General features: G+C 36.1%; 1 protein-coding gene across 1 annotated transcript; it reads left to right on the forward strand.

Annotated features, from left to right (window-relative positions):
• LOC140142586 (fibrinogen-like protein 1) lies at positions 1-27597 on the forward strand. The gene is made up of 6 exons (XM_072164581.1): positions 1-103; positions 705-875; positions 3747-4022; positions 11490-11617; positions 21562-21823; positions 27302-27597. The coding sequence occupies exons 1-6, from the start codon at positions 46-48 to the stop codon at positions 27565-27567; spliced, it is 1161 nt and encodes a 386-aa protein (XP_072020682.1). The 5' UTR covers positions 1-45; the 3' UTR covers positions 27568-27597.
• Positions 27598-27901: the final 304 nt, after the last annotated feature.

Raw genomic sequence — 27901 nt, forward strand, 5'->3', positions numbered from 1 at the left:
CATCGATCGAATCGAAGCTGAATTCATGTGAAAATAGTATAAGTAATGATAATCATGTGTGGATACGTAAGGATAATTTTTGCCATTTCTGTACTTTCCATAGGTAAGTTTCAGTGTTACAATGTTTTGATCATGTTGATAATATTTCTAAAGCAGATAGCTCATCATTAATTTAGATGCATTTTATTTTATCTGGAAATTATAAGAACAACGCAGTATCTCTTGCCAATACAATGTTCTTGAGATGGTATCGATTGACATGCAGAATATACGTATTTCAAGTTGAAATATAAAAAATGATTCCAATTTTGAAAAGGATGCTGGGGGTGGGGCGGGGTGGCACGCCCGTTTAAAAAAGGCTATGTGTATGCTATTGGGATGCAAACAATTTTTGGCAGGTGAAAAGTGGAGGCAAGTGAGTTGTGGGATACATTTAAGAGGGCACCTTTTAAATAACACGTTCTGAAAAGGCTTAGGAAACCATACATCAACGTTCAAATATATGCTATATTTCCTGCCCATTAGGCTCGCATAATATCATAGATCATTTAAGGTTTGCAAATCTTATTTATTATTATTATTATTATTATTATTATTATTATTATTATTATTATTATTATTATTATTATTATTATTGTTATTATTATTATTTATTACTATTATTATTATTATTATTATTATTATTATATCCTCATCCTTTACAGCCATCACTGAAGGTCATGACTGCTACATCAGTGATACCTCCTCGTCTGTGACTGGTCAACGACACCGTCAGGTGACGTCACCTGATGCCACTAATGAAGAACAATGTAGCAGGCTTCAGTTGGGAGGTTTCAATGCATTTGGTGTGAAAGTTATACCTTTACTAAAAACAGGTAAAAAGATTGTAACTGACATTATCTATAATTATCCTCATAAAATCATAATAATTATACGGTTTCGGTCAAATGGTAATTTTGTTGTTATTGAAATTATTAGTAACAATTTTAGGTCAAAATGTACAATGAAAGAAACACCGCTTTACTATAATGAATTCAATACAGGCTGTATCAAAATGTTTGGTACCCGTCAGTTTTCCATGATGCAGTCATGTCCACAGTAGAATTCACCACGACCTTTGCAGGACTTAAACCCCATTAAAAGCTATTAAACCAAGATAACAATCATTGAAAACAGCTCAACTGATTAAATCAGATCTTCTCTGGTTAAATCTCTGGTCAACTAGACTATATACTCATACGAAGAAAATGGAGGAACAGTCTGCAGAATGCTGAGGCATACAACACCTTTGCTAGTGTGGGCTCCGATCACAGAATAGTGTCGGCAAGAATAAGACTAAGCCTCAGGAAGAGCAAGACTTTACCAAGGAAGAACCAGTTCGATTGGAAATCCCTGAGCACTGATAGAAATATCCAAAAGATGTACACCATAGAAGTGCACAACAGGTTTGAAATCCTTGAAGACATGGAGGAAACAGCCACGGATAAGTACAGCCGATTTATCGCTGCCAACAAGGAAGCAGCTGAGAAGATCATCCCTGCAAAGAAGCGATCTCGAAGGGCAAACTTTTCTCGTGATCCAAGAGTCATAAAGGCAAGAGACCATATCAGGGAGACGTATGAGGAATATCAACTAGACACTACTGATTGTAAAAGAGAGGAGTACAAGAAGGCGAAGAAAAACCTTGATGATGCATACAACGAAGTCATCGAGGCAGACCTAAATGGCAAGTTGCAAGAGGTTGAAAGAGCGCATGTCAACTCCAAACATGGTGAAAGTTGGAAATTGATCAACGACATCACTGGTAGAAAGGCATGCAGTACAGGTCAGTTGAAGGAAATACACAAAGTGAAAGGGTCACCAATTGGTACAACCACTTCAAAGGCCTTCTTGGAAGCCCTCCTGACATCGATGATGAGGAAGAAGAAATAACACCAGTTTTAGACGAGCTTGATATTAAAGTGGGGCCATTTGACAAAGAAGAATATGAAGAAGCTAAAGCATCTTTGGTTGAGGGAAAGAGCTGTGGAGAGGACAACATACCTCCAGAAGTGCTGAAGAGATGCAACCTAGATGACATTGTGTCAGGGTTCTGCAATGACGCACTTCTCTAAGGGAAGAAACCGGATCAATGGTCCATACTTAATATTGTTCCTATCCCTAAAACAGGAGATCTTAGCTCCGGAAACAACTACCGCGGTATCAGTCTAACCTCCATCGTAGCCAAAACCTACAACAGAATGATACTTAATAGGATCAGACCTGAAATTGACCAGCATCTGAGAACAAATCAGAATGGATTTAGAGTTGGTAGAACGACTGTTGGACACATCCTTGCACTGCGTAGGCTGATTGAAGAGGTAAAGGCGCATAGCCTGCCAGCGATAATAACATTCATCGACTTCAAGAAAGCTTTCGACACCATCCATAGAGGCAAGATGTTGAAGATACTCCATGCCTACGGAATTCCGGAACTCATTGTTGAAGCTAATGGCAACATGTACCAAAACACAAAAGCCAAAGTAATATCACCAGATGGCGAGACAGAATTGTTTGAAATCTTAGCAGGAGTACTTCAGGGGATACCTCGCCCCATACCTGTTCGTGATTGTCCTCGACTTTGCACTGAGAATAGCTATTGAAGGAAATGAAGAGGAGCTAGGATTTCATCTGGAAAAGAGACGAAGTAGGAGAGTTGGCCCAGTCGTGGTGACAGACTTTGATTTTGCTGACGACATTGCACTGTTGTCTGAGGAAATACACCAAGCACAAGAACTGCTTCATAGAGTGGAGACTTCAGCTGCTAAAGTGGGCCTGAAGATGAATGGAAGTAAAACAAAGTATATGTCCTACAATAACAGGAGAGAAAACATCACAACAAATGAGGGTGTGGTACTAGAGGAGGTAGATGACTTCAAGTACCTAGGCGCTTGGATGAAAAGCACTGAAAGGGATGTAAAGTTACGTAAAGCAGCAGCATGGAGGGCGTGCAGTAAACTTAAGAAAATCTGGAGGTCAACTCTTACCAGGAGTTTCAAACTCCGAACCTTTGCTGCAACAGTGGAGTCGGTGCTGCTTTATGGTTGCGAAGCATGGACCCTCACCCCTAAACTTGCAAAGGGTCTGGATGGCTGTTACACCGCATGCTAAGAACTGTTCTGAATGTACATTGGAAGGAACATATGTCAAATGCAAACCTATATGGAGATATTCCCAAAATAAGCCACAAGATCAGGGAAAGAAGAACCCGGTTTGCTGGCCACTGTTCCAGAAGCGAGGAGCCCGCATCAAAAATGGTTCATTGGATACCCAAGCATGGGAGGCGGAAACCTGGAAGACCTGCTATGACCTACATTGACATTCTGCATGATGACACTGGACTGGAGGCAACAGACTTCAAGACAGCAATGGAGGACAGGAAGTTGTGGAAAGCCATCACAGTTCGAGGACACCACTCGAATTAAGCAAGTAAGCAAGCTATTTAGTTGTAGAGGTCACACCTCAATGGTGAGAGCACTGTGTATTGTGTATAGGAAAACGGACAGTAACTGCAGTATGTGGTGTTTATTGACAAGCCTGCATCTTCAATATGCAACATCGGGGTCCTTTCGAAATACACAGGATGGGTAGTTTTAAGACCTTTCATGACATTCATCTATAAATAAAAAAATATCACAGCTTATCTTATTGGCAGTGTTATTATTTTAAGTGTTATTACATTGGACGGACATTAATTCTGTCACCAGGTTCGGCCGGTTCAACCACGACAGGGCCAACTACGTCGCAACCTGATAAAACTACTTCTGTACCTACATCACCACCTGACAAAACCACTTCTGTACCTATCACTTCAAAACCGCCCACAACGGTGGGTGAGACTACATCATCTGCGACCACCACTAAACCTCTGACTACCACCCGGGCCACCACAACAATGCCTATGAGTACCACCCCCGGACCCACACCGTTATCTACGGTTGACAACTTCGAAGTTGCACCAAATGCATGTCCTACACTCCAAGGTAGGTTGTAATATTATTCAAAAAAAACATTGCCAAAACAATAAGGGAGCTAAAATGCTAACTGAACTTCAGCTATCCTAATTCATTTAATGATAGGCTTATCTACCCTTTCTCCCATCATTTTTGCATAGACGATCAACAGTTCGGTCACTTCGAACTGTAAAATCTCTAAATTCCACCAACATCCATCACGTCTTTATTTAACAATGAAGACAAACCAGTCCACTTTTATTCGTTGACCATAGTAACCACTAGACCACTTTTTGGTGGTTTGGAAAAAAGTATACCATACTCACTTGGTAAAAATGGCAACAATATTGACTTTATAATCGGTTGCTTTTATTTATAATCATAAATCGTGTTCACACGGCCGGACATAAGTGAGTTTTTACCGGTAATAGGCGTCTTATAACCGGTAATAGGGACTTATTACCGGTACTATGTGACTTAAGTCTGACCGTGTAAACACGACTTAAAATACAAAACACAAATTGCTGAGAACGTGTTTTCGCGGTAGCATCGTAAGCTAACGTACGCGTTGTTCTGTTCTCTCTAAATTCCTAGCATTAAGGGTATACGAGGTATTGTTGGTCGGAGCAGCAAAAAAAAAATCGATTTTCATTATCTGAATCAATATATTATTGAAAAATAACACTTTGGTGTTTTGCAAAAGTTCATTCTACAAATCATATACTTTGAAAACTTAATTTATTATTGTTAATGAGTTATGTACGTTTTACAAAAGTGTTGTTGTTTCAGCCCTCTTTACAACATAACTCAAGAACCACAGGACCTACAAAAGTATATCTGTGATATTAGAATTCTTCTACACGCTCGCTATGAATTGAGCAATGCAATTTGTGCTAAAGCTCACTACCATTCGCAAGATGTTGTGAATTACTTTTTTTTCCTGCTGCTTCGACCAACAATACATCGTACACCATTAAAACGTTAATCTATTGGATTGCGATGAGGTACAAATCCAAGCTTATATTAAAAAATCTTAATCTAATAGATTAAAATTAGTTAATCTGAATTAGATTACCTATTTTTAATATAATAGATTAATTTTTAAATCCATTATTTTGAACTTTTAATTTGAGTTAGTCTTTGATTAATGTATATTTTAATCCCGGGGGATCACTCACATAAATGGTCTGTACGCATGCGTGACCAAAAAACAAGTAAAAGGGGTGTTTTTTTTAAGGCAAGGCAAGTTACGCGAGTGACGCGTTTAGGGTCTAAAAAACAGTAATTTTCAAGAATAAGGGTAGTTTTCTGAAACTGGACAACTTGTTTAGGGTACCTTTTCAAATTTTTGATAAATTATGAGTCCAAAAAGGGTATACATTTGTTGCATTTTCACCAGCCAAAAACTCATTAGGGGGTAAATTCTACACTAAATTACCTTATTAAGGGGCTAAATTTGCTGGTAGGGTAAAACTCGTTTAGGGGTGTTTGAAAAAAAAATTGGTCACGCATGCGTACACTGTCATATTTGAGTCCCCCCCGGGATTTTAATCCAAGATTAATCCATTCTTAGATTTAAAAAGTCAATCTTATTGATTTGAATTTTAACATATAAGATTAGAAAATGGCCTTTCTGGGTCAATCTAGGATTGTCCCTCATGGAATTTAAAACAACAATGGATCCTCTTGCAATGACCAAAAATTGGTCACGCATGCGTACACTGTCATATTTGAGTCCCCCCCGGGATTTTAATCCAAGATTAATCCATTCTTAGATTTAAAAAGTCAATCTTATTGATTTGAATTTTAACATATAAGATTAAAAAATGGCCTTTCTGGGTCAATCTAGGATTGTCCCTCATGGAATTTAAAACAACAATGGATCCTCTTGCAATGACCAGAATAGAGGCTATATCAAAATGATTGATTTTGGTGTTTATTGAAAGCCCGCTTCTACCAAATGCAACAGAGGATCCTCTTGGAATGGCCAGAATTTAAACCTTTTATCACATTAATCTAACACAAATTGGTGGATCTTATGTTGCATTTTGTCCGTAATCACTGAAAACCGATGGGTACCAATCATTTCGATAGTATAAATTTACAAATTAGGTGGACCTTATGTCGTATTTCGAGATGATCACTGAGTGATGAACATTGATCGTTTTTATTCACGTTCATTCACGTTCCAAATAGCGATTGACCAGATATGGTTGATTATTATCTGATACGGTTGAGTTATTTCATTTTACTTAGTCTCCTAGTAACAAACAATAGCTGGTCGCGTGACCACACTCGGTGAATGCATCGATTTAATTAAAAACGTTGAAAAACCTATTATTTTTAGTACATGCAAAATAATATATCTTGTTTAAATTAAATACTGACCCTTTCGCCCCATTATATTTCATTATAATAGCTCATTAATAAATTTCATTGTTAACACTTATTCTTAACAATATAATATCTTGATTATAGAAATCTCATTATTTGTAATAATAATTATTAGAATTAGTGTTGTTGTTACACAATAATGGTAAAAAAATACAAATCAGCACGGTTCACAGGGAACAACAAAATTTTGTGGGTAAACTTTACACAATTTTGAAAAGGTAAAACTTTACCCCATTAGTAGTATAAAGGCCTGTATAGACCACTGTGTTAAACCTAGGTTTCAGACCAGTAATGCTTTTCAATGGGGAGTCCAGATTTTGTGGTCTATAAATCAAAGTGGTTCAGAGCAGTGTGTTTTGTCATTTAACATGTTTAATAGGGTGGAATCAATAAATGTGAAAGATTTAAGTTTTTCAGGTGTGTTTACTGAGTTTAGGCTTGACTATGTTTGAGTAGAGATTAAGAGTACAAATTGCCTTTGTCTCAGCTGTAGGCCTATGTGGGGGAAGGTGTATGCATGGATAAATGTTTTAGTCTGTACTACTGAGTTTTGCATGGATACATGTTTATGTCTGTACTAGTTTTAACCTTTTCAAAACCTAAACTCTAAAATGGTGTAAAATACCATTTTTTCGCGCTACGCGCGCACATCATCCCAATAAGGCCCTTTTCGGGAAGCTCGAAGACATACAGTCTCTATGTATTGTATGATGCAAACTGCAATTTTTTTCGTCTGTGCCCCAAAAATCTGCTCCGACCCTGACATCCGTCACATGATCATAATGATATGAGATTTGGTTAAGCTTAACCATGTTAACGCTATGGCTATAATTCATGGGTATAGGTCCCGGGCTATAGGTTTAAACTTCGCTCTTAAATACAACAACAAATGGCACAAAACAATGCACAGGCTTGTTTCTTTTCTTACCTTTAAATGTTTCCAACAAGTGACATAAGCCACTTGCTTGCAAAAAGTTTCGGACCTGATCATATTTGCGAGTGTCCTCCATCATGGCGGAAGTTTTATGCATGCATCGGGATGATGTTTTTACACCGCACCGTAAACTTATCTGGGCTTAACACACCGATGTGGTAACTTTTTCTGGGCTTACACATTGATGTGGTATTTTTTTACACATCACACATTTGTTTAACTTAACCGATGTGTCATTTGTAAAGATTATTCTTATTTTACACAATTTATCGTTTAAATTGACAAAACTTCTTACGGTTTCCACTTTACCGCTCAAAAAATTGCAAAAGTTCTGTAAAAAAAATACGGTTGTGATACGGTTGTTGATCAGTGGCGTAGATTTCTTTTTGACATGGGGAGGGGGATTAGTTGGAATTTTTTTTTGAAGTATAGTAAATCCAGCATCTTTTGGTGACAGAATAAGATTATGGTACAAATGCGCGCGAAAAATATTGCTATTTTGAAGCTAAACTGATGAAATATGGTGTAAATGTGGAATAAATGCAAGCGGAGCGCACGAAAATTTGTAATTTTGAGGCTAAAATGGGCAAATAAAAGGTTAATTTGGATAGAAACCCATATTCAGGCGTCAACATTGAGGGGGATGATTGTATGGACCATCCCCCCTGGCAAAATATTTGGGGGATTTATCCCCCCATCCCCCGGGATCTACGCCTATGTTGTTGATGTTATTTTCAAAAAGTGGCAGCTCTTAACTTTCCCTCCTTACAGGATGTGCATTTCACATCTATCTAAAATAGCATTAATAGTATATGTGTGTGTTTGGGGTATTCGGGATTGTTCATAAACATTTGTAACGGGGGGGCTGATGCAAAAGAAATATTCACATATTTTTCAGGGCTCCCTTTCAGACCTAAAATTATTTTCAGGGTCCCCCTTTGGCCATAAAAAAAAATGTACGTCAACCCAATAGACCACTTTACATCATTGTTTATCAACAAAGGCGAGGGATTGGTCTGTCGATATGCCCGAACGAACCGCTTCACTGTTCAATGGCTTTCTTGTACTATATGAAATGTGGTGGGAGATTTAAAATACACATGCCCTGAGCAGACTACGATGCGCACGCACACTGCAGGGCAAAGAATAGTGGAAAGTACCATAATGCGTGCGCATACTGCCGGGCAATGACGTCACATGTCAAGTGGTCTATAGAAAATAGTGTAAACTCATGTTCTACTCGTGAGGAAAAACTAAGGTGATTTTTTAAAGGCTCCCAATTCAGAGGGACCCCCCTTTTTTGCATCAGTGTAGTGTAAACAAATATTGTGTAGCTACAATTATCACTGCGTGCTTGGAAGCTCTTGGACGAAATTGATTGTGTGCTCAGGTACGTGTATCGAGGTGGAAATTGTGCATAGATGCGTTTATTAGAGAATTGTTTTGTAGCCAATCCTTTCCATATGAATTAAAAAAAATTCGAAACTGGTCTCAAATTACCCCCCTTAACATAAGAACTCTCAAACACTTAGTTAAAGCCATTATTATAACATTTGCTGAGGAGAACGCCCTCAAAAATTTTGAATTCAGGTTTTTACACGATTGTACTTTAGTAAACAAAGATTCTCTGCAAAAATCAAGACATTAGGTGCCGTAGTTTTGTCTAAATCCGAGATTTTGAATAAACCGCCGGAACCGTCGTTTTATTATTACGGTAGAAATATTAATTAGTCGAACGCGTATGCGATGTTCATAACACATACTACGTACACGGCGTGCGGGACACACACCCCCACGCCAGAAGATCGTACCGTATTATAGCCGCCGGAGTAACATATAGGCCTAATAGCGCTAGTAGTAAATTCCAATTTTCTTTGCTTTACCTCACTTGTTCGGCTCAAAATTAAAGGGATATATCTGACAGTAAAAGCTAACATTTTATGGAAAATAAATACAAATCTATTTTTTTCACGGTAGTGAAATGATGCCACTTGCACCCACATCTCATATGCGCAGTTTATCCCTTATACATCCTGTGTCTTGAATAGCTATATAGCCCATTAACCATGTGATTAAGAGACTAGGAAATAATTCCTAATATATCATACCCTAGTTTGTATGCCTTTATCTAATCTTCCACACATGACAAGTTACTATTAAGCCCTTAAAAAATATTAAACCCGGCAGAGTCTGTTAGGTGGAGGAATTTTTTAGCCTTTTTTATAAACATGTTTACAATTGGCTTATAGCCATCACATGCTGACAATACACATAACTGATTGGGTAATCAAAACTAGAGGCCTAATCACAAAGTAAATATATCATCTGTAATTAGAAAACTATGCAGCAGGCAATTTACTTCAGAAAAGTTTAATATAACGACATTGCACAAAACTAAGTCCATTATCTATAGTTAATTGAATGTTTATTGACTCTTGTACTGTGTAATAACCCATGTGTAAAAGCAGGACCATGACCCTGACATAAAAATTCCTTTAAAAAAGGAATGGGGCGCCCAATGTGAACTTGGTCGTGATGTGGTGAATTTCATGGTGTTTAGATTTGGTATTATTATCTCTTGCAAACCCGGTGACACCTCATTATAGAAGTCGGACCTGTCGATAGGTTGTAAGAGGGGATAGCCTTTTCCAGGCACAAATTGGGCCAATATAAAGAAAGTTTTGCTACATTGCAACGCAATAAAAACCTAAATGCAAAATGAGATCCTCTAGGTGGCTCCCGAGGCCAGGGCTTAAAAAACTAAATGCAAAATGGGGTTTAAAAAAAAAATTGTTTTCTAGAGTCAAGACGCAGGTATCATTATTAAGCCTCATATCACTTATTTATTGTCGAATACGTGCAGAGTAGGTTAGATATGAATATTAAATGTTAGACCAAAGTAGCTCAAAGTACATGTACTCTACAGCTGATCCGTGAACTTGTCTTTTTTAAAGACAAATTCTTGTGTTCTTTTATCATGTTTATGCTGAAAACTTGAATAGGCCTTTTTGCATTTTTCATTTTTTGACCTCGTGTTACTTAAACATTCATATCTTTTCTCAGGAGTGTCGTAGAGTAGTGATTGAGGTGTCAAAATGCGCAGGACAATCACCCGCATGCGATTATTTAGCAAACGTACAAAATTAGTCGCTAAAGTTACTATTTTCGCCTGTTTTGTCATACGGTTGTAAATTCAATGAACTACACTCATAGAAATTGTTCGTTGGCATTACTCAGTAAGTTGATGTAAGTCGTTGCGTCAACTTTCCGAGTAATGCCAACGCGTACAATTGTGAGTAACGCTGATTCGATATCATTATGTTGGTCGCACTCATTTGCACTTACTTTATTGAGTTGTTACAACTCAGAAAATGAAACTAGGTTAGCATAATTTTCTAGAGGTGTGCTATAGTATACAAAATTTTGCACTGATTACAAAAATAAATATTTGAATACTGCTAATTGTGCAGAAAATGATCCAATTACGTGAATTAAGTAACAAAGTACCAAATTGGAATAACTCAAAACAATAAGTACCAGTAACTTAATATGAACGAGTTACATCAACTTACATGTTGAGTTACAATAACTCAACTAATTGGTTCTTTGAACCTTGTTTATTTTCCAAGTTCCCTGAACTTGAATTCAGAAGTTGGCATTACTTAAAAGTAACGACGCAACGACTTACATCAACTTTTAAGTAATGCCAACAAAGTTGATTAGTTGACGGAACTTTTGAGCTTTTTCAGTATTTTTTAAGTTCGGATAACTAAAATGAATTTTGTTTTGGCAACTTTTACACTATTTTTGAGTTGTCCAAACTTACTCCTTTTGAATTGCGCCAACAAGGCGAACAAGTCATTTCTATGACTGTATGACTTTTAAAAAAGAGCGCTTACAAATTGATATGCGTTTTTCTTTAACTCCATCTAAGCCTAAATGATGGGCGTTAAATTTAAGGTAATGAGAAAAATACGAGCTTTCTTCTGATACCAAAATCTCGGTTTGAAGAAAAACGGGATGAGACTGTCGATCGGGAAATTTAAGCAAGCTCATATCTTGCTTAAAGGGTAGCCCCTTTATTCTACTTACTAGTATACCATTATTTTCTGAGAGATCTATTTACAGTCGTTTATATTCATTAAATTACAACTTGTTATTTTATCCAGCGGATCAGAGTTTTGGGAGTTGTAGAGCTGCATACGACGCAGGGTATACAACCGATGGAGTTTACATAGTGGCATTATCAGCAGGACTATATCGCGCCTACTGTGACATGACAAATGGCGGATGGATGGTAACGTCGCATTATTATTGTTTTCTGTATCATTTTAAGACTGCACTGTATTCTGGTCAAATCACTTTATTAACACCCACAAATATCCTCTGATAGTCCCTCGTTTCAAGTTCTTGTTTTTAGTTTCTCTATTGTTCAGAAACCAAAAAGCAAGGGATTAAAAAGTGGAGCAGAACTGGTCTGCAATCATAACACTTTTGTGCTGGGAGGACACAGTAGGGCATATAACCATAAGTATAATAATAGCCTATTGTGCTAAACATAAGTAGGCCTATTATCGGATATCTATCACCGCGGCGCGGACGGTAGTTGATGCTGTCTATCAAATCTGAATTCGTCTTACTTCCAAAACGCGTTTACCGAAGTCTGTCGTAGGTGGCCTACTTTCATATCACCGTAATTACCGAAAGCATAACACCCGAGTTCAAAACAATATATTCTGTGGTCGCATGATTATGTAACAAGCTGAAATGAAAACCGAAACTGCTTTCTACAAGTTTTAGGTTTCTAACAAAGAGTACAAAGTTAAAGGTATCGGTAATGACGTCAGTTAAGAGCAGGATAGGCAGGATAATAGGAAACCACGTGACTAAACCCAAAACCAATCCTGAAATGACCGACTGAACTGAATTTGTTCAGCTTGACGTCACGAGGTGTCACCGTAGTTGGAACGCGAGGCTAGGTTGAAACTTATAATATAATGCGCACAATGGAGAGCAGAATTTCAAGTGGGTAAAACTCGGCATGGATGACAAATTTAAATACTTCGTCCAGCGCCATCCTATCATGTTCGCCATGCCTTTAAATCTATACAGATTTGTATGTTCTGTGGATGTCTTAAATTTTAATTGTCTGTTTCTTTCTTCTTGTGTCTTGGAATAGATTTATCTGGTAGACAGACGGACATACTATTCGTCATCGTCACTAAATCAATGTTCTAAACCATCATGGCCTACTAGATAATTATGAATATATATTTATTTCAACAAGTTCATTAGGAATGTTAATTTAAACTGTGGATTTTGTTCATAAAAATTAAAATATTTCACTCACATTTTTGTGACGTTTCACCACTACACTAGTGGTTTCATCAGACTGGTATGGCAACCCATCACATATGACTGGTTCCTTTTATATGTAGACTTCTCCGTAGTCCACTTGCCCATTTTGCAAACTCTGGCTATTACATTTAAGCATAAAACTCTGATTTATATTGATTTGTGTGCAACTGATAGATTTTCACATCTGTATCTGATCTTTTCAGTCACCGCACTCCCTCTGTTTGTTAGCTTCCCAAGTGGACTACTGACTTTGCCTTGCGGTTAAGATTTTTAACACGGGACTCTATGGAGAGTTAGGCCAATTTCTGGCCTAACTAAAATTGGCCATGATGTAATGTATCTTCAAATGGATCTGCCTTGTGAATGGTCGCCCATATCTCACTATGGTTTAAATCTTCCGGGCCCGCGTCATTACAATTATTAAACTAGGCCTACACCGTACACAACTATCTGTGGTATTTGCGGCGCTTTTGTGTTGCCGCCAAAGTTAATCTCTCATCAAACATCTAGTGCGTCTTGTACTATACCATGCTTAGTACTTGTGGTTAATGGACTGATAAACAAGTATGCTTGACAGTGTGTTTTAGAGAGCCAAGTCCGGGGTAAAGTTCTGCTTAAAATTCAAAGTCCATAGTCGGATTTTCGGGACTCGCTATCAATAAACTGGGTTATTCCTACATGTAATTTTACACGAAATTAGGGTTAGGGTTAGGGTTAAGGTTAGGGTTAGTTTAGGGTTAGGATTAGGGTTAGGATTAGGGTTAGGGTTAGGGTTAGGATTAGGATTAGGATTAGGCTTAGGGTTAGGATTAGGGTTAGAGTTAGGATTAGATTACACGAAATAATTACATGAAGGATCGACCATAAACTGGTAGCTTCCAAAATCAGAATTGTTCAGTATTAAAGTGAGCCATTATAATTATGCAAGATAATGTTGCATTCAATTACTTTTATTGTCACTAATCATCTGATATTTTGAACTCTTTATGACCATTTTACTATTGAATACTTTAATTTTAATAAACATCAGTATAATTTTGAGTTCAACGAAATGGGTTCATCATGACTAATAATAACATTTTTAAAATAAAATTCGACTATGGCATAGTCTCTTTTATATGCAACAGGATTAGCCGCCGTAGACAAGGGTAGAGCGTGTGATGAGTTGGTCAAAGACTAGATTTGTTCAGAGTGTTATGTCCTTTTTTTGCGGATCCAAATGGCTTCCCAGCAAACACAAAACGTTTTCGACATCATTCGCAAAAGGTTATAAAAGGTTGTCAAAAACGTTTAAATGTCGGGTTATATAAAGGGTATATTAAGAGTATAAAACGTTTTCATAACCTTAAAAAACATTTTTGATAATCTACTGCTCAGCAAACAAAATGTTTTACAGAAAACGTTTAAATGTCGGGTTATATAAAGGGTATAAAACGTTTTAATAACAGTCCAAAAACATTCTTGAAAACTTGATACAAAACATTCTAATCATAATGTTATTTTGGGGTTGAAAAAATATTTTGCGAAAAATGTTTGCCCAAAATATTTACAATAACGTTTTAAAAACGTTTTCATGACCTTTATATAACCCGACATTTAAATGTTATTAAAAGGTTTTGAAAAAACATTTTAAGAACATTTCTGTGTTTGCTGGGTTCAAATATTTTAACATAATGTTAGATAATTTTTGACACAATATTTGGCAAAAATGTTTGCAAAAATAGTTTACAATAACATTTTTTGAAAACATTTCAAAATATTGTTGTAGTGTGTTTTCATACAAAACGTTTTAAAACGTTATCATGACCTTTATATAACCCGACATTTTAATGTTATTAAAACGTTTTTACATAAACCAAAAGCCCAAATATAACTTATTTAAAACGTTTTTAAAACGTTTTTGTGTTTGCTGGGTTCTTTGTCCGCTTAACGATCATTGACTTTAGAATCCTCCCAATTAATGGAGTGATTTGTAATTTCAGTTTTCCTCCCACCATCCCTTGATCAAAAGCTGGGAGTTGTTATAACGCTGTTATAGTACAGGAGCAGCAACCTCAAAAAAATGACTTCGTTCACCCTCCACTACATACAAGGTTTGACACCATAGGTAGTTAGTATGGACCCTCTAGATCACTGCTAGGTAGGTAGTGGACTCAAATTGTGGTATCACTTTTTTTTACAGGTCATTTTATGTGTGGACGTATAATCGCATAAAATCACCAAAAATAGGACAAAATTAAGGGGAAGGGGAGATATAAATTCTCATAACTCAACTTTTACTCATAATAATGAATTTATTTTGGTATGAATATGTAGCTAATTGATTGTTCTAACTGCCTAGTATTATTTGAAAGCAAACCTAGGTTTCATTTTATCATGATTGGAAGTGGCCAGTCCATACACTAGTGAAAAATCTGATTTTTCACAACAATGCGCAGGGTGGGTGTTTTTGTGACATTGGCTTCAAATTTTACTATTGTGCCAATTTCTATTTTCAAAATTAATTAAGTTTCCTTTTTTTTTTTTTTTTTTTAATATCAAGCATATCTAGGCAAACTTTGATGTTCTGGTTCAAATATTTATGTATGTGCATGTTTGCTTGCATGTTGGTTTGTGTTGTGTGGGTTTGGGGTAGGGTGTGTGTGGGTATGTGGGGGTGGGTGCAGGGGTGTGTATAGGGTTCAGGGTTGGGGTGTTTTACATGTTTTAATATGTCACTCGGCTGAACTATATAAGTTCTATTAACAAAATTTGGTTGTTAAGTTGCCATTCATGTAATATTTTGAATATTTATATGTGTGGGGTGAGATCAACCGCTGTTTGTCAGGAAAATAGACTGAAAATGTAAAAAAATAGTTACTTTTCCACATGTAGCAGCGTGTGTAACAATATTAAGGGGTAGGGGAAATATAAACCATCATAACTCAACTTCAACTCATGATAATGAATTAATTTTTTGGAATTAATATGTAGCTAATTGATTGTTCAAACGTGTTAGTATTATTTTAAAGCAAAGCAAACATTAATTGTCAGGTAGATAGCCATAAAATGTGAGAAAAGGTTACTTTTCTATGTATAACCATGTCAAATATGGCATTATTAAGGGTAGGGAAATAAAAACCACCATAACTCAACCTTTACTCATAATAATGAATTCATTTTGGTATCAACTTGTAGCTAATTGATTGTTCTAACTTTCCAGTATTATTTTTAACAGAAAACCATAAGATAGACATAAAATATGATAAAAATGTTAATTTTCCAATGTGTCACAGCGTAAAATTTGACAATATTAAAGGTTAGGGACGTACAAACCAACGTAACTCGACATTTATTCATTATAATTCATTCATTTTGGCATTAATATATAGCTATTTGGTTGTTGTAATCTTTTAAAGCAAAATAACCATTAATTGTTAGCTGGAAAGACATAAAATGTCAATTTTTCATGTGCAGTACCGTAAAATATGACAATATTAAGGTGTAGGGGACATTCAAATCACCAAAACTCAAGTTTTACTGGTGAAAATGAATTCATTTTGGTAACAATATGTAGCTAATTGTTAGTTCTAACTTTCTAGTATTATTTAAAAGCAATTAAACCATTAGTTGTGAGGTAGATAGACATAAAATGTACGAACATGTTAATATTCAATGTCTAACAGCGTAAAATATGACAATATTAAGGGTAAGGGGACATACAAATCACCAAAACACAGGTTTCACTGACGAAAATGAATTCCATTTTGGTATCAATATGTAGCTATTTGATTGTTCTCATTTTCTGGCATTATTTTAAAAACAATTAAACCATTAGTTATCAGGTAGTTAAACATACAATATGAGAAAAATGTTAATATTAAATGTCTAAAATATGACAATATTAAGGGGTAGGGGACATACAAATCACCCAAACTCAAGTTTTACTGATGAAAATGAATTAATTTTGGTATCAATATGTAGCTATTTGATAGTTCTAACCTTCTAGTATTATTTTAAAAGCAATTAAGCCATTAGTTGTCCGGTAGATAGACATAAAATGTATGAAAATGTTAATATTCAATGTCTAACAGCGTAAAATATGACAATATTAAGGGGTAAGGGGACGTACAAATCACCCAAACTCAAGTTTTACTGATGAAAATGAATTCATTTTGGTATCAATATGTAGCTATTTGATAGTTCTAACTTTCTAGTATTATTTTAAAAGCAATTAAGCCATTAGTTGTCCGGTAGATAGACATAAAATGCATGAAAATGTTAATATTCAATGTCTAACAGCGTAAAATATGACAATTATTAAGGGTAAGGGGACATACAAATCACCAAAACTCAAGTTTTACTGATGAAAATGAATTAATTTTGGTATCAATATGTAGCTAATTGATTGTTCTAACTTTCCAGTATTATTTTTAACAGAAAAACCATAAGATAGACATAAAATATGATAAAAATGTTAATTTTCCAATGTGTAACAGCGTAAAATTTGACCCATTATTAAAGGTTAGGGGACGTACAAATCACCCAAACTCAAGTTTTACTGATGAAAATGAATTCATTTTGGTATCAATATGTAGCTATTTGATAGTTCTAACCTTCTAGTATTATTTTTAAAGCAATTAAGCCATTAGTTGTCCGGTAGATTGACATAAAATGTATGAAAATGTTAATATTCAATGTCTAACAGCGTAAAATATGACAATATTAAGGGGTAAGGGGACATACAAATCACCCAAACTCAAGTTTTACTGATGAAAATGAATTCATTTTGGTATCAATATGTAGCTATTTGATAGTTCTAACCTTCTAGTATTATTTTAAAAGCAATTAAGCCATTAGTTGTCCGGTAGATAGACATAAAATGTATGAAAATGTTAATATTCAATGTCTAACAGCGTAAAATATGACAATATTAAGGGGTAAGGGGACATACAAATCACCCAAACTCAAGTTTTACTGATGAAAATGAATTCATTTTGGTATCAATATGTAGCTATTTGATAGTTCTAACCTTCTAGTATTATTTTAAAAGCAATTAAGCCATTAGTTGTCCGGTAGATAGACATAAAATGTATGAAAATGTTAATATTCAATGTCTAACAGCGTAAAATATGACAATATTAAGGGGTAATGGGACATACAAATCACCCAAACTCAAGTTTTACTGATGAAAATGAATTCATTTTGGTATCAATATGTAGCTATTTGATAGTTCTAACCTTCTAGTATTATTTTAAAAGCAATTAAGCCATTAGTTGTCCGGTAGATAGACATAAAATGTATGAAAATGTTAATATTCAATGTCTAACAGCGTAAAATATGACAATATTAAGGGTAAGGGACATACAAATCACCAAAACACAGGTTTCACTGACGAAAATGAATTCCATTTTGGCATCAATATGTAGCTATTTGATAGTTCTAACTTTCTAGTATTATTTTAAAAGCAACTTAAAATTCATTAGTTGTCAGGTAGATAGACATAAAATGTATGAAAATGTTAATATTCAATGTCTAACAGCGTAAAATATGACAATATTAAGGGTAAGGGACATACAAATCACCAAAACACAAGTTTCACTGACGAAAATGAATTCCATTTTGGCATCAATATGTAGCTATTTGATTGTTCTCATTTTCTGGCATTATTTTAAAAGCAATTAAGTTTCCCACGAGGGGTTGAAGGTCATAATGGGGCCAATACTAAAAAATTATCTTATCATGTTGTAATGTTGTAATCTCAAATTGTTCCTCTCATCGCTAAGAATAAAAAAAAAGACAATTGTCATAGTTCTACGAAGCTTAGTTCAGGGGTTATAACGTCGAATATATCAATATCATAAATAAAGGTCAAATGTTTAAAATGGCCCAATTGCACCAATTAACGTAAGAAACCTCAATCGTATACTACATTCAAATTTTGGTGCAACGATTTGTATTCCTGTGTTCCCCTTCACAGTTAATGCAGCCAAAGTTGAGTTATGGTAATATTTCCCTACCCTTAATATTATCATATTTGACACTGTTACACATGGAAGTTTTTTTTCACATTTCCTTTGTATCTACATAACAACTAATGATACCAGAACGTTCGATGAATTCATTATCAAGAGTAAAAGTTGAGTTATGGGAGTTTATATTTCCCCTACCTTGATATTGTCATATTTAGGGACCATCCACAAACACTTGTAAGGGGGTGGGCTGAAAAAAAATGATCAAAAATTTTCCTGGAAAAATTGAGTTTATATGATTTTCTACAGGGTTGACCCATGATTTTCATGTCAAATAGTGGGCCCTACAATTGTTTAGGTCTGTAGGGGGGGGGGCTCGAAAGAATATTTTGCGATGAAAGGCCCCTCCCCCTTACAAGTGTTTGTGAACGGTCTATTACGCTGCTAGATATAGAAAATGACTTCTTCTGACAGTTTCTGTGTATCTACCTGACAACTAATGATCGCTTTGTTTATAGAAAGTTAGAACAGCCAATCAGATACATTTTGATACCAAGATGAATTCATTTTCATGAGTAAAAGTTTAGTTATGGCAGTTATATATTTCCCCTACCCCTTAATATTGTCATTTTACGCTGTTAGACATAGAATATTTACCCTTTCCTCACAGTTACTGTGTATAGTATCTACCTGACAACTAATGATTGCTTTGCTTTGAAATAATACTAGAAAGTTAGAACAATCACTTAAATACATTTTGATACCAAGATGAATTCATTTTCATGAGTAAAAGTTGAGTTGTGGCAGTTTATATTTCCCCTACCCCTTAATATTGTCATATTTATTTATGCTGTTAGACATAGAATAGTTAACTTTTCCTCACAAATACTGTGTATCTACCTGACAAATAATGGTCGCTTTGCTTTAAAATAATACTAGAAAGTTAGAACAATCACTTAGATACATTTTGATACCAAGATGAATTCATTTTCATGAGTAAAAGTTGAGTTATGGCAGTTATAAATTTCCCCTACCCCTTAATATTGTCATTTTACGCTGTTAGACATAGAAAAGTTACCTTTTCCTCACAGTTTCTGTATATCTGTCTGACAACTAATGGTTGCTTTGCTTTAAAATGATACTAGAAAGTTAGAACAATCACTTAGATACATTTTGATACCAAGATGAATTCATTTTCATGAGTAAAAGTTGAGTTATGGCAGTTTATATTTCCCCTACCCCTTAATATTGTCATATTTACGCTGTTAGACATAGAAAACGTACCCTTTTCTCACAGTTTCTGTGTATCTACCTGACAACTAATGGTCGCTTTGCTTTAAAATAATACAAAAAAGTTAGAACAATCAATTAGATATACATATTAAATTGAATTGAATAGAATTAATACCAAGATGAAGTCAATATCATGAGTAAAATATTGAGTTCTGATGATTTATTTTCCCCTACCCCTTAATATTTTTCTATGTTATGCTGATATACGAGGGAAATCAACATCAGTTTTTGTTGGGTTTTTTGGTTTTTTTCAAACATTTTTTGTCTTTTTCCCAGTGGTTACTCACGTCCTACACATAAATATTCACGTCAATGGAAACTTAACGGATTTTGTAAATGGAAGTTGGTGCAGTGAAGTGACATATTAAGACATGTACACACACATTCATCCCTTCACCCCCACACATACCCTATGTACACCCAGCAACCCCCCACACACACCTCGTCCCACAGACACCCCAACGAACTCATACATATTATAATGATTGGAACTGTTACAATAATGTTTCCCTTGATATGCTTAACATTAAAAACAAAATTAAACATTAAAATTTTAATTAAAAAAGGAAACTGAATCAATTTTGAAAATATAAAGTGGTATAGTTGTGAGATTTGAGGCCAATGTCAAACTTTACACATATGGTTTAAAAAATCAGATTACCACTCATTTATGGACTATATACTTCCAAATATGCTCAAATGAAACCTGTTTTTTGTTTAAAAATAATACTAGAAAGTTAGGAAAATCATTTAGCTACATATTGATACCAAAATGAATTCAAAATCACGAGTAAAAGTTGAGTTATGGGAATTTATATCTCCCTACCCCTATTTTTGGTGATTTTATGCGATTATACGTCCATACATAAAATGACCTGTAAAAAAAAAGTGATACCACAATTTGAGTCCACTACCTACCTAGCAGTGATCTAGAGGGTCCATACTAACTACCTATGGTGTCAAACCTTGTATGTAGTGGAGGGTGAACCAAGTCCTTATTTAGGCCCCCTGTGGGATCTTGCTCCTGGACTATTAGACAGGAGTGACGCGTTGGTAACCGAGGAAGCGGACGAAGAGAGGAAAACAATATCCGCGAAATCTTGACAAGTTGCGGATTCCTAGATTGTTCAATCAAGAAATTCAAACAAGACAGATCCACTCCCAAGACAAAACTTATCTCAAAGCGAATGGATGACGTGAGCAGGCATGAGAATGGCTTTTTTGAAAACTGCCTGAAAAAGTGCGTGAATTCGGCCTTAAAAGGCCCAAAATAGGCTGAAAAAAGCGTAAAGTTGGACAACAAAACTGCCTGAATTCAGGCAAAAGCCTGAAAATTCCCAAGCCTGCGGAAGAAATCCAAAGGCAAAGTCGTAGTTCCTATTTAAGCTTATTTAGAGGGCCTATGAAGCGTACTGCTTCAACGACGGTTCCTATTGCCTATGAAAGGAAACAGTCAGATGTGATGGGTTGCCAGTTTGATAAAACCACTAGTGTAGTGGTGAAACATCACTAAAATGTGAGTCTAACAACTTCATTTTCTTTTGGAATTGAGAATCGCCAGAATTTTTCAAAATGAACAAAATCCTCAGTATGATTATATAACTTTTGCATGCAACTTAATTTCTATTCGTTCTTTTAGGTAATGCAAAGACGGGTAGATGGATCTCAACTGTTTAATCTGACAAGATCCGAATACGAAGCTGGATTTGGCAATCTGTGCAAGGAATTCTTCTGGGGACATACCATCTTAAATCTATTATTTGACGATACTCCTTGGAACCTGCGAGTTACTGTGGTTAGTTTTGATGGAACCAGTCAATCTGAAGATTATTCCGGATTCTGGATTGAAAAAAAGGCGAATTGGCATTGCCATATAACTCAAGCTGGTACGGGAACTGCAGGTTAGTTATGTATACATGGAGTCTCTGATATAAAATAACTGTGAAAGATGATATGAGGCAATGTATCGGTACATTCTCCGATAAAGTGTCCCGGTAAAGTGTTCAAGTTTGGTATCAGGAATGACAAAATGCCAACCACGAAGAATTCATGAAAATCATTCAGAATCGTAAACTTTAATAGTTTCAGAACACAAAACAATGCGTGGTTATTTTTTTAACAATGCTTCATTTTTGAGCAATATTACTTGTACGTATTGGTGGGTAACGTATCTGTGGTAACGTATCTGTGAAGTCCTTTCCCACCTGTGTCTAAATCGTGTAGGTGTAAAAACTTACCGACTTAATACCCATACTTGATCAGTCATCACCCAATGTACTAAAGTCTGGTATGGTATTTGGTTTCATTTATCACAGCGTTTTTTTTACAGGGGAGTAGAATTTAGGTAACGTATCTGTGACGACATGAACGTAACGTCAGGACTTTTTGCAATTAATAGACCTGATTATTTTTTTTTACTTTGAAAGCATTGTGTTATGTACCACACAAATAATATAACTATGGAGCCTGCTTGATCCATCATATGAGAACATTCATCTAGCCAATTATTTCACAGATTATTATCCATTAGAAATATGGTAACCTATCTGTGAACAATATTGGCGACACAGTCTCAAAGACCTGTTGGAAAAATTTAGTAACCCGTGTTGTGATGTTTTATACTTTATAATTAGGGCATGATACCAGCTAATGAAAAGTACCAATAATCCACTATATGCGCGCATGTTTAGTTAGCAGGGACACATTACAAGAAACCCACCTTGGCTGGGGACATGGAGGAAAACAATGGATATGCATAATCAGCTTTATTGTTTTATACTTTCTAGGCATGTTACAACCTCTAGCCCCACACATTTTAGAAAGCTAAATATAAGTTACATAAATAAAAGTTATTTCTTTCTGACGAAACAAGTGTGAATACGACTTGAAACTATGGGTGACACAGATTTGGTATTTTTAACACTTTATCGGAGAATGTGCCTATCGAACGGAATTAATTACTCGGGGAGCTAGAGGCACGTCCTGTACATTCCCCAAGGATTCAACCAAACCAACTGTTTTAGGTTCCTGAGATGACCCCAAAACATAATCAGGATGTTCCCAAAAATATAAACTGGCCCCAGTATTTGGCGGCATTTTGGGCACCATTTTGAAAATATACTGACTGTTGGGAGTTCGTTTTCTTTATATCAACTTGAGTTTATGCTGGGCTCTTTAATTAAGCTAAAAAGGTTAGTTTGAATCAGAAATAATATTCATATATAGTCATTTATAGTGATTACCTGCATTTGGCGGCCATTTTGGCGCCATTTAGAAACTGCACTGACTTTTGGAACGTTGCATCCTTTATATCAACTTGAGTTTATGCTGGGCTCTTTAATTAAGCTAAAAAGGTTAGTTTGAATCAGAAATAGTATTCATATATGGTCATTTATAGTGATTACCTGCATTTGACGGCCATTTTGGGCGCCATTTAGAAAATACACTGACTTTTGGGACGTTGCATCCTTTATATCAACTTGAGTTTATGCTGGGCTCTAAAAGGGTTAGTTTGATTCAGAAAATATTCATGGTCATTTGTAGTGATTACCTGCATTTGGGGGCCATTTTGGACGCCATCTTAGAAAAACCCACTTTTATATTTTTGGGAACATGAACATCCTGATTATGTTTTGGGGTCATCTCAGGAACCTAAAAAGGTTGGTTTGGTTTAGTCCTGGGGGATGCACAGGACGTGCCTCTAGCTCCCTGAGTATAAATAATTCACATCAACTCTTACTCGGCTTATACGATTGAGGTTACCACATAAAGGTGTTGTAAGTTTAGCGAATCATACCTGTATATTATAGAAGAGTGTAAAAAAAAAGTGTCTCGAGACCAGCTAAGCCTGGTCTTGGTCTCGGTCTCGAACCTGCTGGTCTCGGTCTTGGTCTCGGCCCTCCTGGTCTCGAGGATTCGGTCCGAGACCGGCTTCGAGACCAGTAAAATAGCACCATTCTGGTCATTTGGCAGCCCTTAATTCTGCTCAAACAGTTTTCATAATTTGAATCATTAAAGATTAACTAAATCTCCAATTAACATTCTCACCTCAAGACCTCAATTACTTATAGGCCCAATTATTAATTGTTCAAAATCTTGAATAAGTTCATCATAAACAAACTCTATCTCAATCTCCATTTGCCCAAATAATCATACACGCACAGCATTCAAAATGTAACAACATTACAGTTGATCCCAGCAAACACAGACAGAAACCCTTCTTGGTTTTCTTCATAACATTTCAGAGGTTACCAAATAATGTTAAAATGTCTTGTCTACTTTAGATGCTAGGAAAGGTTTATGAAATGTTTTCTTATTTTTTTTACAATAAGGTTTCATTTGTTGTACATAATGTTATTATAAAGTTGGCAAAACATTTGTTTATATACATGTAATAACGTTTGGCAGAAAATATTTAACAAACAGCATTTTTATGGTATTTTTGATAATAGTTATTTTAAAATCTTTCCTTAAGTCCACATTAAAGACCTTTAAGTTATTAAAGTGTTGAACAACTTTTGGGGAGAATGCTCTGCATCACGTTTGACCTCAAAATTATATATGAATGATTTTTAAATGAATTTATTATAAGTGAATTTAATATCGTTTTTAAAAGGAACATTTATGTTTACCGAGGATATATTTTTTTTTTTTTTTTCCATTCATAGCGGATAACGCTAAACAAAACTTGCAACATCATATAATGATCAAAGGCGGATCATAAAGCTCTATAAGTGTATTTTTTCGGCTTTAATGGGCACATATATTATTTTTTTGCATTTTGCGCGCACAAAAAAGTCTCAATAAAACCGATATGCTCGTACGCTGACCCCCATAAATTTTAATGCTTCCGGCACCACTGTTCATTTTTCAAGCCCGGTCTCGGTCTCGATCTTGGTCTCGGACCTGCTTGTCTCGGTCTTGGTCTCGGACCAGCCGGTCTCGGTCTTGGTCTCGGACTGCCTGGTCTCGGTCTCGGATTGGCTGGTCTCGACTACAACACTGGAAATACGTGACAGGTATAAGATATGAATACAACTAGGCCTACATGTAGTATTTTGAAGTAACAAAAACTTTCAAGCCAAGTACCACGTCTTAGACGGGGTATATACGGTTTGACCCAAAAAATTGCAACAAAAGGTGTTTTTAACTGATTTTGGTACTATGGGACCTCGGGAATAACAGAAAAAAAAGTCATAAAAAATCGGGCTACAGGAAAGTGGTTTTCCAAGATGGCGTACAAAATGGCCGCCAAAAAATCTTAAAATTACTACAATTAATTAATTTTCACCACAGAGTTGCAATTTTGGTGTCTAAACCCACGTTTTGGGGTCAAGGATTCTACTATGATCATCAAAATATTGTAGAGTGATCAAAAACCTACAAATCCAAGATCTCTCCTTGAAGAGAAGACTGGAAGAGAAGACTGGAAACCTTAGAAAGTCATAATCAAAATCTGCAGTTGTAAAATTTCAGTGTGGCACCGCCGTTGATGCCTGGTTTCATGTATGGCAGGCAAGGCCCGGTGTTCAATGTCCGGGTGTAATGCCAAGTCTCCATTATGGTCCATGTTGAGCCTGAACAGAAATACAGTTTGTGTCAGAAAGTTCATTCTACCATTGACATGGCAAAGTAGTCAACACTGACTTGATCAAGAATCAACTGCATCAAGAAAAACCATCATTTTCAGATCTGACTGGACAACCACATCTGGAGCAGAATTATTGCATTTCGGAAGTTATAGGGAATCCCATCAGGAGGACACTACCAAGTCTGGACAAGTGCACAGTTTTCAATCGAAATTTCATCCTGTTATCTCCAACAACACTCAAGAATGACCGGCATTGTCGAATTCACCAAGACGATCTCAAATGGAGCAGAATTATAGTACCTCTGAAGTAAGGCAATGTCACTCCTTTATTTCTACCCGGGTATTTCTACTGCTGATGTAGACAACGCCAAGGAAGGGGAAGTGACAAGGGTAGCCAGAAGTCTTTTTCAATATAGCGTTCAACATGGTCTCCAAAATTGTATTACACTGTATACATTACGCGTCGTTTTCAGGTTGGTAGTGATGTGTCTCACTATGAGAGGGGGAGGGGGGGGGGGGAAGGTGGGGGGGGGGGGTAGCAGAACGTCCAGTCAAACTGATAAAAGTCCAAATCGGTATTCTGTCTCTCTATCCCATAAAAGAGTGTAACGTACCCATAGGTTATATAAATTAAAAACTCTATTCCGGTTCTAAGCAGTAATACGGATGGGTGTGCTTGAAGATTCGGCACATTTTAAAAATGACTTTCATTCCGATTTCATACTCGGATAGAAGGTCGAGTCAACAGTCATGAACCGAGGCTGAATCACAATGAGTGTTAAGCAAAGTCATGTCGAGATGGCTATCTGAGGCCGAGTCGAGTTGTTACAAATCAGGCCGATGCACATGTTTTTACAGAAGATAATCACAACTCTCTTTCCATGGTACACCATTAAACTAGGATTACTGTGCGTCACTCCATATTGACGTAAATCATGTAGATTGCGGCACTTAGTCTATCCTCTTCTCAGTTTACCTGCAGCAACACTGTATACTTTCAGTCATCTGGGATTTGATCAATTAGTAGATAATTAAATCTGGTCAACCAGAAAAACTCACTTTTTGGTCAGATGGAATCACCGACGTTGCGGCCAAAACCTTTGGCCTTCAGCTGGGTGGATGATCTTGGGTCATCCGAGGTCAATCGATGAGGAAGTTGCTTGATGACCCGATCCCAACCATGTGACAGATTCACTCTAACGCCCTGCAGCAGTTAAGGGATCTGGAATGAGCGTTTTGACAGTATTTTTGTGGGACATGAGAGCACATCAGACCTATCGAATTGCATTCTGAATACGAAGAATGTCTTTCTGATATCAAATAATTTTCATTTTATGAAATTTACGATATAATACAAATTTTATGACAAATTAATAAAATTTGATATTTTTCACATTTTTGAGATATAACAGTCCTCGAAGTAAATTTTATAAAGACCTATTTTTGTTTGGTGTTTTGGGAAAAAATTCATATCTTCAATACGAAAGGTCAAAATATTCAATTGATCGTCGGCTTTTCATCCCACCACATACACTTCAAATATAAATCATCGGGCTTATTAAGTTTACTTCGAGTACTGTTAAATATCAAAAATATCAATTTTTAATGATTTGCCATAAAATGTGTATTACATTGCGAATTTCTAAAAATCTAAATTATTTGATATCAGGACATTCTTCGTATTCAGAATGCAATTGGATATGTCTGATGTGATAATGTCCCTCAATAAATACTGCCCAAACGTTCAAAGGACTAATTATCCCTTTTGATTATTTCATCTTTTCTATAGGTGATGGCCTATTCACACTAGAGGATAAAAAATTCAGCACACATGATTCGGATCAGGATGGCGATAGCGATCTAAATTGGGCTGAAGAATACCAGACTGGTTGGTGGTTTGACAAGGACTCGCCAACACCAATGATCAGTAATCCGAATGGCTTTTATTACAAATCAGGAGAACCAAAGCCAGAATGGCATGGTATTATATGGGTTCATGATAGGTCTTTGATGGAAATAGAGATGAAAATCAGATATCCCCTTAGTGCAGGTTAACTTATTGACAGTGGCGGCGCCAGGAATTCTTTTTTTGGGGGGGCATTGAGGGGCAAAGTGAATTTCAGGGGGGGCAAAATTGCAGCAAAATATGGAAGTGTTCGCCGTAATTTTGGGTTTTTACTGGGGGGCAACAGTTCTGCAGTTCTGACTGGGGGGAATTTCCCCCCTCATGCCCCCTGGGGCTGCCACTGCTTACTCATGAGCAGATCGAAACCATAACTCTGCATTTTGTTTTGTGTGGTGTACATAATGATCGAGTACATGTACTAAAAAAATGTGGTTATTTTTTATTTGAAAATTCAGATGAAATCCAGTCTGATGCATTTAGAGG

Source organism: Amphiura filiformis, chromosome 20 (assembly GCF_039555335.1).
Source record: "Amphiura filiformis chromosome 20, Afil_fr2py, whole genome shotgun sequence".
NCBI classification, from domain to species: domain Eukaryota; kingdom Metazoa; phylum Echinodermata; class Ophiuroidea; order Amphilepidida; family Amphiuridae; genus Amphiura; species Amphiura filiformis.